Source organism: Centropristis striata, chromosome 18, assembly GCF_030273125.1.
Source record: "Centropristis striata isolate RG_2023a ecotype Rhode Island chromosome 18, C.striata_1.0, whole genome shotgun sequence".
In the NCBI taxonomy this organism is placed as follows: domain Eukaryota; kingdom Metazoa; phylum Chordata; class Actinopteri; order Perciformes; family Serranidae; genus Centropristis; species Centropristis striata.
Genome location: NC_081534.1, coordinates 1,448,158 through 1,460,343, shown reverse-complemented (window position 1 = coordinate 1,460,343; position 12,186 = coordinate 1,448,158). Strand labels below are relative to the sequence as shown.

At 37.8% G+C, this 12,186-nt stretch overlaps 2 protein-coding genes across 2 annotated transcripts; both read left to right on the top strand.

The window, feature by feature from the left end:
• The first annotated feature begins 539 nt into the window (after positions 1–539).
• LOC131991254 (leucine-rich alpha-2-glycoprotein-like) lies at positions 540–3,050 on the top strand. Its single transcript, XM_059356595.1, has 2 exons — positions 540–679; positions 1,878–3,050. Coding segments are annotated over exons 1-2 (996 nt in total). The 5' UTR covers positions 540–678; the 3' UTR covers positions 2,873–3,050.
• A 312-nt stretch (positions 3,051–3,362) lies between these two features.
• Positions 3,363–8,068, top strand: LOC131991436 (leucine-rich alpha-2-glycoprotein-like). The gene is made up of 3 exons (XM_059356893.1): positions 3,363–3,387; positions 3,766–3,934; positions 4,703–8,068. The coding sequence occupies exons 1-3, from the start codon at positions 3,363–3,365 to the stop codon at positions 5,715–5,717; spliced, it is 1,209 nt and encodes a 402-aa protein (XP_059212876.1). The 3' UTR covers positions 5,718–8,068.
• The last annotated feature ends 4,118 nt before the right edge of the window (positions 8,069–12,186 follow it).

The window sequence follows — 12,186 nt, the reverse complement described above, 5'->3', positions numbered from 1 at the left end:
ATAACGCCTCACCATATATTTTTTACTCTAACCGTAGAGTTATTTGCAGCCTAATCCTAATAAAACTGCAGCCTTTACACAACAGCGATATGTTTATATATGAGGATGTGTTGATGTCCTGCAGCCAGCAGTGCTTTTTTTTTTTTATTTTTTTTTTTTTTTTTTTTTTAAACATAAAGGTCCTTTGGTGCAAACGACATATGAGGTCGTACGGTTTGGAGGACTTGTTGTCATCTTTATCTTTTTCTCACATGCTCTCTCCCTCCCTCTCTCCTCCCACGTAAAATATCCAAAGTACAAAAAAAAACAATCTGACTTAGTTCATCACTTGCGGCAAACCATAAAAAAAATCATAAACCTTGTATGCTCACATAAGCACACAGAAATCCACATCATATCTGACATTCATCAGGTTTTAGCACAACATTTCCTTAATAAACCAACATAAAGTAAGTTTCCAGCTCTTGTACTTTTCCTGCAGGTTGGACTCACACAGTCTGTTGCAACCGTCTGTCCTTGACTAATGACTGTGTAGTTGGTGAGTCCTTGTTTACTCAATAAGTAATGATTAGATTGGGGGATTCTGCTCCCCAAATGACTCAGTTATTTGCAAGTGACCGCTGCAGAATCTGATATAAGAAGCAGGTCCGGCTGATACTCGTCCAACTAGAAAAGAACAGTAAGTTTTATTTTGTGCATGAACATATGTTTTACTTTGATACATCATGTGCATGAAGTGGGGATGATTTGTGCTGCTGTGAAATACTTCAACTTAATATACTTAGCCCGCATTCAATTAAATTGGAAATTAATTATTAATTGTAACATTGTCTTTGGAAAAAAATAAATATTCCTTGAGAGGCTCAGCAGCCAATTTTTTTTATAAAAGATGTGAGTTCCCTCACCTCTCTGGACCCCAACTGAGTCCATTTGATGCATCCCATTTTCATTTATTTTATCAAGGGTTTTTTTAAATTAGCACATATTTGGCATCCTGTGTTTATTTATGTATTGAATTGTAAGTATAATTGTTTATGTTTCTATTTCTCTACTCTTTTGCCTCCCTTTATATTTCTGTAACGCTAGGTATTTTATTGTATTGTATTTATTTCTCTTTTTGTTTTGAGGGTTGTCTTTTTTTTGGTTCTTCGTTCTAATGCACCGTTAAAACAACCTGGTCTCATAGAAATCAGTGAAATAGCCACGGATTTCGCTTAACTCAAAATCTGTGGAATAGCCACGGAATCGCTCAAATTTCCGTGAAACTGACACGGATTTCGCTACAATGCAAGTTAATGCCAGTCATATCCCGTGGCTATTCCAACATACAAAGTGATTATGTACATTCACTGAGTGAATATTTAGAAAATAAAACATATATTTCTCGCTAGAAATGTGATCAAAATCCATTTTTATGCAGAAACTAAGTCAAAATATTGATTTTTCACTAAAAATGAGAGAACTGTCCGCCATGTTTTTTGTTCTGACCGCCGGGACCTTGAAAGTCACGTGACTTGGAACAAACCAATAGGAACAAATATCCATGGAATAGCCACGGGATATGACTGTCATTAACTTGCATTGTAGCGAAATCCGTGTCAGTTTCACGGAAATTTGAGCGATTCCGTGGCTATTCCACGGATTTCGAGTTAAGCGAAATCCGTGGCTATTTCACGGATTTCTTTGAGACCAGGTTGGTTTAAAAAACAAAAATGTGGAAAACAGCTGTTGAATAAGTTATGTCTTGTATTTATGCTTAGAAATGCTGATTTCCAATAAAAAAATATGATTAAAAAAATAAAATAAATACTTCAACAGGGTATTTAAATACTTTCTGGTCTCACATTTCTCTCTCTGCATCCTCTCTTTTCTTCTAGTGATGGCGTCCTGGTGTGCCCTTGCTTTCTTCTGTTTGGCGTTTTTCTGCCATGGAGCTCAGTCCTGCCCACTACATTGCAAATGTTACTACAGATCAACTGAGGTCGTCTGCAACGACTCTCCCCTGACGGAGTACCCCTCCAGCGGTTTCCAGAGGAACACCACCCTGATGACCATCCAATTCACCAACATCACCTCCATCTCCGAGCACCACCTGAGCGCCACGCCGATGCTGAAAGGACTCCACGTGTACAGCAACCAGCTGCAGAACCTTTCCTCTCATCTCCTCCGAGGAACTCCTCACCTGGACACTCTGGACCTCACGGGGAACAAAGTGTCCGAGCTGCCGGCAGACGTCTTCAGCCACGCCCCGCTCATCAACCTGGTGCTCAAGAATAATCTGATCGAAAAGGCCGAAGCGAAGTGGCTCCCTGACAACAGCAACATCACCTGGTTGGACTTATCTGGGAACAGAATAACGCAGGTCCCGGCTGCTCTGCTTCAGAAGCTGCCCCACCTGGATAATCTGGACCTGGGCAACAACCGCCTAGAGAAGATCTCTGCAAACTCTCTGGACTCGCTGCCCAAACTGGAGAGGCTTAACCTGCGCAACAACAAGCTCAGCACCCTGGATGCATCCATCTTTCAAAACACCCATAACCTCACCTACCTGTTCCTCAATAGAAACAAGCTCCAAAAACTTCCCCAAAACCTTTTTCAGGGGCTCGATCAGCTCAGTGTGGTGAGTCTGGATGACAACCAGCTCAGCCACGTCCCTGCAGGTTTCCTCGACCCGCTGAGCTCCCTGGATGAAGAGGCGCTGGACCTGAGCGGTAACCCCTGGCAGTGTGACGGGAAGATGGCGTACCTGTGGAGGTGGATGCTGAAGAATAAGGACAAAGTCTATCTGCCAGAGTCCGTCATATGTGCTGCACCGCCATCTCTGGTGGGACGCTCGGTGATTTCACTGAAAGAAAGTGAACTAAACCTTTAAACATTTTCCATCTTCACTCTATCTGATGTAGTGATGTCTTACTTTCACTGAAATGTTCTCTTTTATCAGAGTAATGTGAATGTATGATTAAAAATGATAGAGAGCCTTTTAGAATGTCTGTCTCTTTTGTCTTTACTTTAAACCTCTGAAGTTCAGGAGATTTTGGTTCAAATTTGTCGACTTCCTATGCATTAATGCTCCTTTTTCTCCACACAAACTTGGCTATCAGTCAGATTTCATTTTATTTTAATTAACAAAGTATAAAGCTGCCAGGAACCCAAAATACAAACAAAAGACAAAGGTGTCTGTGGAAATGTACCATTTTATTTTATTTTTTTTACCATTTATACGCACAAAAACAGCAGAAAAAATAATAAATAATAAAACTACAAAACAGTCTATTTGCATGTAAATTAAAATAGTTATAGTTTTCATTGTAGAAAGAAAATTCACATTTTAAATAATAAAACATGTTATTTTCAATAAATAGATGGACTCCAGAAGGTTAATTGCAGGTAAAATGTGTTGAATGTACACTGTAAAAAATGTCTGTAGATTTTACAGTGAAAAACTGCTAAACCATGACAGTAAAAGACCGTAAAATGACAAATGGGTTAATTCCGTTTCAGTAAGAAAGGAAACACCATAAATGTATATATCAGCCAACCTACCCTTGGGCTCCTCCACAGCACCGGGCTGAAAGTGCTGACAAGTCTTGTTCTTATCATCTTATCAGACGGCCAATTAACACCATGGACTTAAACTAAAAGTAAGCCGGAGAGTCATTATTCTCGGAACAATCTTTGCTGTTGCATAAAAATGTTCTTGGAGGAATTAAAAAAAAAAAAAAGCTATTGATTTGTGTGTGGTAATGTCTTTACTTTTGTAAAAAGAACAGAAAAGTCACCACTCGGTGGATGATGAGCTGGTTTGTTTGCTTGGTTTTGTTTGCCTCTTGCAACATTCTGTCCTCACTCACTGCAGGGAACAAATACACTCGACAACAGTGTCTAACACCAAGACTGAAGTGAAAAACAGAAGGAATACTGCAGTGCCTTTGAGGTAAAGTTATGCATTTATGATCAGATTTTGACAACACAGTGAGCTTACTTGTAAATACTTGATCATTCGTACACTGTAAAAAATAATCTGTTTAATTTACAGAAAAATACCGGCGAGTGAGTGGATTTTCTATTCTAAATTTAAATGTAAATATCAGCAAAAACTGTGATTTAGTCTGAATAATCCTGTTATTTTTTTAGGATAATTGTGTCATTCATTCATACATCATGGTATTTCTCCACAAATTTTGCATGAAAATGTTATATTTTACCTAAAACCTGTGTGTTTCTTCCAGTTTATGACAGAAAAAAAGTAAAAGTTTTGTGCTATTCTTTGATTTATGGTAATTAAAAGCGTCTAATACAGTGATATACAATTTTTCATTTTATGCCCTATTTCTGATGTATTTGACAGTGTTTTACTGTTATTTCTACAAACCTTTTTTACAGTGTAGACTGATATAACAGGCTGATTCTATCGGCTAATATTGGCCTCTTGGGATGTAACTCAAGATGTACTCAAGTACTGTACTTCAGTCAAGTACTATACTGAAGTACTTTAACATTACCTGAGTATTTACACATGTAACTTTATACTTCTACTTCACTACATTTTAGATGCAGTTGTACAGTGATATACAATTTTTCATTTTATGCCCTATTTCTGATGTATTTGACAGTGTTTTACTGTTATTTCTACAAACCTTTTTTACAGTTGGAGTGTTATTTTTTGTCTCTTTTTGAAACTGTGCATGTTTCCTTGGTGCAGTGCTTTAAGGATGAACTTGTGGCTGCTCCTGACTTTCAGCGCTTTGGCTCAATGCGCCCACTCTTGTCCAGATTTGTGCTCCTGTTTCTTTTCACCCTCGGGTGCGGAGGTGGAGTGCAGCCTGAGCTCGCTGCCACATGACGGTTTACCCTCCAACACCACTCGACTGTCCATCCAGTCCACCAACCTCAGCAGCATCTCAGCCGCTGATCTGAGAGCCGTGCCCCTTTTAACCAACCTCCAGCTGTACCACAACAACCTGAGCAGCCTCCCCGCTGATCTCCTGCAGGATGTTCCTCTCCTGAACAAGCTGGATCTGACAGGAAACCAGCTGGTTAGCCTTCCTGCCAACATCTTCAGCCACGAATCGCTTCGTAGTCTGGTGCTGAAGAATAATCGGATTGAAAAAGCCGATGCCGAGTGGTTTTCTGGCAACAGTAGCGTGACCTGGATTGACTTGTCTGGAAACCGTTTAACAAGTGTAGCTAGCGCTCTGCTGCAGAAGCTGCCCAATCTGGAGAATCTGGACCTGAGTGACAACAATCTGCAAGACCTACAAGCTGACGCTCTGCAGAGCCTGCACCACCTGGAGATCCTGAATCTCGCCGGGAACAATTTAATCTCCCTCAATCCTACAATCTTCAGCCACAACCTGAAGCTATCCCAGCTGTTCCTGCAGGAGAACCGGCTCCGAGAGCTGCCGGCGACCCTCCTCCAGGGTCTCCAGCATCTTGAACTTCTGCTGCTGAACCAGAATCAGCTGCAGCATCTCCCCCCGGGGCTGCTGGACCAGATAAAACCCTCTTTCAGGATGATCCTAGCGAGAAACCCCTGGGTGTGCGATGAGAAGATTGTGTATCTGTGGAGGTGGCTCACTGCCCATCGGGACAATATCATCTTTCTGGAGGCGGTGGCGTGTTCAGCTCCTGAAGCTCTGAAACACAGACAGGTGGCGTCTTTATGTGACAGTGAGCTCGGACTGGGACTCACCACGGCTATAGCAGAGGCATGGTAAAAATAAACTTGACAGGTATGATGGTAATATCAAACCTAGTCCATTATGTCAGTAGTTCTCAACCTTTTTGAGTCACGACCCCGAATTTAACATGCATTTTTCCGCGACCCCCACTCACTGAACATAATCTCACATGCACAGTTCAGATCACCCAAAAAAGAAACAAAATGACCAGAAAAGACAGAAAATGACCAAAAAAGACACAAATTGACCACAAAATGATAAAAAAAAAAGACACAAAATGACCAAAAAAGACAGAAAATGACCAAAAAAGAAAGAAAATGACAAAAGAAGGAAACAAAATGACGAAAAAAGACAGAAAATGACCAGAAAAGACAGAAAATGACCAAAAAAGGAAACAAAATGACCAAAAAAGACACAAATTGACCACAAAATGATAAAAAAAAGACACAAAATGATTTAAAAAAGACACAAAATGACAAAAAAAGACACAAAATGACCAGAAAAGACAGAAAATTACCAAAATAGGAAACAAAATGACCAAAAAAGACACAAAATGACGAGAAAAGACAGAAAATGACCAAAAAAGGAAACAAAATGACCAAAAAAGACACAAATTGACCACAAAATGATAAAAAAAGACACAAAATGATAAAAAAAAGACACAAAATGACCAAAAAAGACACAAAATGACAAAAAAAGGAAACAAAATGACCAAAAAAGACACAAATTGACCACAAAATGATAAAAAAAAGACACAAAATGGCCTAAAAAGACACAAAATGACAAAAAAGACACAAAATTACCAAAAAAGACAGAAAATGACCAAAAAAGACAGAAAATGACAAAAAAAAAAGGAAACAAAATGACAAAAAAAGAACAAATTAATCTCCCTCAATCCTACAATCTTCAGCCACAACCTGCAGCTATCCCAGCTGTTCCTGCAGGAGAACCGGCTCCGAGAGCTGCCGGCGACCCTCCTCCAGGGTCTCCAGCATCTTGAACTTCTGCTGCTGAACCAGAATCAGCTGCAGCATCTCCCCCCGGGGCTGCTGGACCAGATAAAACCCTCTTTCAGGATGATCATAGCTAGAAACCCCTGGGTGTGCGATGAGAAGATTGTGTATCTGTGGAGGTGGCTCGCTGCCCATCGGGACAATATCATCTTTTTGGAGGCGGTGGCGTGTTCAGCTCCTGAAGCTCTGAAACACAGACAGGTGGTGTCTTTATGTGACAGTGAGCTCGGACTGGGTCACACCACGGCTACAGCAGAGGCATGGTCAAAATAAACTTTACAGGTATGATGGTAATATCAAACCTAGTCCATTATGTCAGTAGTTCTCAACCTTTTTGAGTCACGACCCCCAATTTAACTTGCATGTTGTCTGCGACCCCCACTCACTGAACATAATCTCACACGCACAGTTCGGATCACCCAAAAAAGAAACAAAATGACCAAAAAAGACACAAAAAATGACCAGAAAAGACAGAAAATGACCAAAAAAGGAAACAAAATGACCAAAAAAGACACAAAATGACCAGAAAAATGACAGAAAATGACCAAAAAAGGAAACAAAATGACCAAAAAAGACACAAATTGACCACAAAATGATAAAAAAAGACACAAAATGATAAAAAAAAAGACACAAAATGACCAAAAAAGACACAAAATGACCAAAAAAGACAGAAAATGACAAAAAAAGGAAACAAAATGACCAAAAAAGACACAAATTGACCACAAAATGATAAAAAAAGACACAAAATGACTAAAAAAGACACAAAATGACCAAAAAAGACACAAAATGACAAAAAAAGGAAACAAAATGACTAAAAAAGACACAAATTGACCACAAAATGATAAAAAAAACACAAAATGACCAAAAAAGACACAAAATGACAAAAAAAAGGAAACAAAATGATTAAAAAAGACACAAATTGCCCACAAAATGATTAAAAAAAAGACACAAAATGGCCTAAAAAGACACAAAATGACAAAAAAAGAACAAATTAATCTCCCTCAATCCTACAATCTTCAGCCACAACCTGAAGCTATCCCAGCTGTTCCTGCAGGAGAACCGGCTCCGAGAGCTGCCGGCGACCCTCCTCCAGGGTCTCCAGCATCTTGAACTTCTGCTGCTGAACCAGAATCAGCTGCAGCATCTCCCCCCGGGGCTGCTGGACCAGATAAAACCCTCTTTCAGGATGATCATAGCAAGAAACCCCTGGGTGTGCGATGAGAAGATTGTGTATCTGTGGAGGTGGCTCGCTGCCCATCGGGACAATATCATCTTTCTGGAGGCGGTGGCGTGTTCAGCTCCTGAAGCTCTGAAACACAGACAGGTGGTGTCTTTATGTGACAGTGAGCTCGGACTGGGACTCACCACGGCTAGAGCAGAAAAGGAAACAAAATGACCAAAAAAGACACAAAATGACCAGAAAAGACACAAAATGACCAAAAAAGGAAACAAAATGACCAAAAAAGAAACAAATTGACCACAAAATGATAAAAAAAAGACACAAAATGAGTAAAAAAAGACACAAAATGACCAAAAAAGACACAAAATGACCAGAAAAGACAGAAAATGACCAAAAAAGGAAACAAAATGACCAAAAAAGACACAAAATGACCAGAAAAGACACAAATTGACAAAAAAAGACACAAAATGACAAAAAAGGAAACAAAATGACCAAAAAAGACACAAATTGACCACAAAATTATTAAAAAAAGACACAAAATGATAAAAAAAAAAGACACAAAATGATAAAAAAAGACACAAAATGACCAAAAAAGACACAAATTGACCACAAAATGATAAAAAAAAATACACAAAATGGCCTAAAAAGACACAAAATGAAAAAAAAACAAACACAAAATGACATTAAGTGACCAGAAACACATTAACACATGAACACTTTAACACAGTGGAGACAGAGCTGACTTCCAAAATGATTTGGCGACCCCCAGAAATCATCTCGCGACCCCAATTGGGGTCCCGACCCCAAGGTTGAGAATAGCTGCATTGTGTAAATGACCAAGCTAGCTGGCTTTAATGAGTTTGTTGATTTTATTGCTTATAAAAGAATCTCAGAGGCTTTGAAAATCAAATAAATCGACACGTTATGTGGTTTAATAGAAAGATATAACATTTTGTCTACTCAGCAGAAAAAGGGAATGGAGACCCTACCACGGCTTTTTCCCACAGTCCAAAAACATGCACTTAGGTTTAATTGGTGACTCTAAAATTGCCCGAAAATTTTAAAGCAGCTTGCTGTTAATACTTAAAAGCACCAACATTTACGGTATCTAACTGCACTGTAAAAAATGTTTGTAGAAATAACAGTAAAACACTGTCAAATACATCAGAAATAGGGCATAAAATGAAAAATTGTACATCACCGTATTAGACACTTTTAATTACCGTAAATCAAAGAATAGCACAAAACTTTTACTTTTACTGTCATAAACTGGAAGAAACACACAGTTTTGCTGTAAAAATATAACATTTTCATGCAAAATTTATGGAGAAATACCATGATGTGTGAATGAATGACACAATTACCCTAAAAAATAACAGGATTATTCAGACTAAATTACAGTTTTTTGCTGATATTTACATTTAAATTTAGAATAGAAAACCCACTCACTGTAATTTTTACGGTGAAGTTCTGGCAACCACAGCTGCCGGTATTTTACCGTAAATTAAACAGATTATTTTTTACAGTGTGTATTTACAAAGAACGTTACATTACTGTCCTGTATTTTTTGTTACTTTGTTACAGTGATGCATCAAAGGCTTCAATAAAGCTTTCTAGCACTATGTCACTGTGTTATGATCTCTCTTTGATCTCTACATGACTTGGACGTGGTCCCGCCCACTGGGTGGCGTAAGACACTCAATACATTTTCAATGAGCTCAACAGATTTAATTTAAGGGGAGACACTTTAGACCAGAGGTGGGCAATTAATGTCCCCAAGGGGCCACATGACCAACACCACGAAGGCTGCAGGGGCCGGACCAAAACTCTGAACTAAATTCTGCTCAATATTAATGTAATCGCTTTATAAAATATAGTAAATTATCTGGTTTTGAGCTGCTACTGATAGGAACACATGTTATGATGAGACTGTTAATGTGGAGTAAATCAAATATAGCAGTAAAAAGTAGTAAATACTCCAATCACTATATCACTTTAACATTTATTTTAAACACAACTGTAAATTACCTTTAGCAAGGTTCCTATTTATGTTTTTGTATTATATAGCTTGTTTTTTCATGTTTGTACATTTTCAAGGTGTTTTACAATGTTGTGATGCTTTTACAAATTTTCACAAATTGACCACAAAATGATAAAAAAAGACACAAAATGATAAAAAAAAAAGACACAAAATGACCAAAAAAGACAGAAAATGACAAAAAAAGGAAACAAAATGACCACAAAATGATAAAAAAAGACACAAAATGATTAAAAAAAAGACACAAAATGGCCTAAAAAGACACAAAATGACAAAAAAGACACAAATTGACCACAAAATGATTTTAAAAAAAGACACAAAATGGCCTAAAAAGACACAAAATGACAAAAAAAGACACAAAATGACAAAAAAACAAACACAAAATGACATTAAGTGACCAAAAACACATTAACACATGAACACTTTAACACAGTGGAGACAGAGCTGACTTCCAAAACGATTTGGTGACCCCCAGAAATCATCTCGCGACCCCAATTGGGGTCCCGACCCCAAGGTGTTTTACAATGTTGTGATGCTTTTATTTTGAAAAGGTGTCGTCCAGTGTAAAACGGGTGCTTTAATTTTGAAAGGTAGTGACAGGAAAAAAAAGTTAAATGAAAAAACTAACGGTAAATAATAACGAGTGCGTAGTAATTCATATAAAGTTGATATAAAGTATCTAAAGGCTTCTATAGTGGCTGACTGACAGGACACAAGGTTTGTTAAAGTTTATTTATTCTGTCATATATATTAGTGGCTATATTTGTTGTCTTAACTATAGTAAAAGTGCTTGTTAGCTCTAGTGCTAATGATAAAGTTTGCTATTTTTTTCAAAATAAAAGCACTGCGGTTATATTGATTTCTAATTTCTTGGTAACCTCACGCGGGCCGGACAAGGACAGCCAACGGGCCGGATGTGGCCCGCGGGCCGCCCATTGCCCACCCCTGCTCTAGATGAAAACACTGTGTTCATGCACTGGTCAGTTTTGAACTTTTTGGCTATTTTGCTTCCATTACATGCACTTTGTGTCACATTTCTCTTGTATGAAAAGTGCAAAGAGCTTCACATAAAAAAGGAAAAAAATAAATAAATAATAATAAAGCATAGAAACAAGCAAACACCCTCCGCCCCTGAATACACAATTTTTAAAATTCACTTTGATGATATGTGCCTGTAGAATTCTCCTAAATTAACTTCAGGGTTCGCATCACATAATGACTCATTTGCATATATTAACATAATATTTCAGAAAACTTATTAGAGAGCAACCAATACTGAATTTTTGAGGTTGAGTTGATATATTGGGGAGTAAAAAAAAAAAATCCAATAATGATATATTGGCTGATATTCTTGTATATATAGATCAGTGGTTCTCAACCTTGGGGTCGGGACCCCAATTGGGGTCGCGAGATGATTTCTGGGGGTCGCCAAATCATTTAGGAAGTCAGCTCTGTCTCCACTGTGTTAAAGTGTTCATGTGTTAATGTGTTTTAGTCTTTTTGGTCATTTTGTGTCGTTTTTTGATAATTTTGTGTCTTTTTTTGATCATTTTGTGGTCAATGTGTGTCTTTTTTGGTCATTTTGTTTCCTTTTTTTGGTCAATTTGTGTCTTTTTTGGGGTAATTTTGTGTCTTTTTTTGTCATTTTGTGCCTTTTTTGGTCATTTGTGTCTTTTTTGGTAATTTTGTGTCTTTTTTGGTCATTTTGTGTCTTTTTTTGGTCATTTTGTGTCTTTTTTGGTAATTTGTGTCTTTTTTAGTCATTTTGTGCCTTTTTTGATCATTTTGTGTCGTTTTTTGAGCATTTTGTGGTCAATGTGTGTCTTTTTTGGTCATTTTGTTTCCTTTTTTTGGTCAATTTGTGTCTTTTTTTGGGTCATTTTGTGTCTTTTTGTCATTTTGTGCCTTTTTTTAGTCATTTTTTGCCTTTTTTGGTCATTTGTGTCTTTTTGGTCATTTTGTGTCTTTTTTTGGTCATTTTGTGTCTTTTTGGTCATTTTGTGTCTTTTTTTAGCGGTGAAAGTGAATTTTTTAAAATATATATCACATTTTTATGACACTTGTATGAAACGGACCGTTTAGGGACCTTAAGGCGTAAAGTGTAAGGTGATTTTAAAGAGGCCTCGAGGGTTAAATGAATCATATTTTTCATGTTAAATTTTGACCTGAAAAGTAACTTTGCGTCTAAAATGTAGTGAAGAGGAAGTATAAAGTTACATGTGTAAATACTCAGGTAATGTTACAGTACCTCAGTATAGTACTTGACTGAAGTAC

Bases quoted from the DNA above. Each gene is read 5' to 3' on its own strand.
- LOC131991436 (XM_059356893.1), top strand. From the start codon at position 3,363: ATGGACTCCAGAAGGTTAATTGCAG. The intron at 3,388-3,765 runs GTAAAATGTGTT...TTTTGTAAAAAG, and splicing joins CTCCAGAAGGTTAATTGCAG to AACAGAAAAGTCACCACTCG. The intron at 3,935-4,702 runs GTAAAGTTATGC...TCCTTGGTGCAG, and splicing joins AATACTGCAGTGCCTTTGAG to TGCTTTAAGGATGAACTTGT.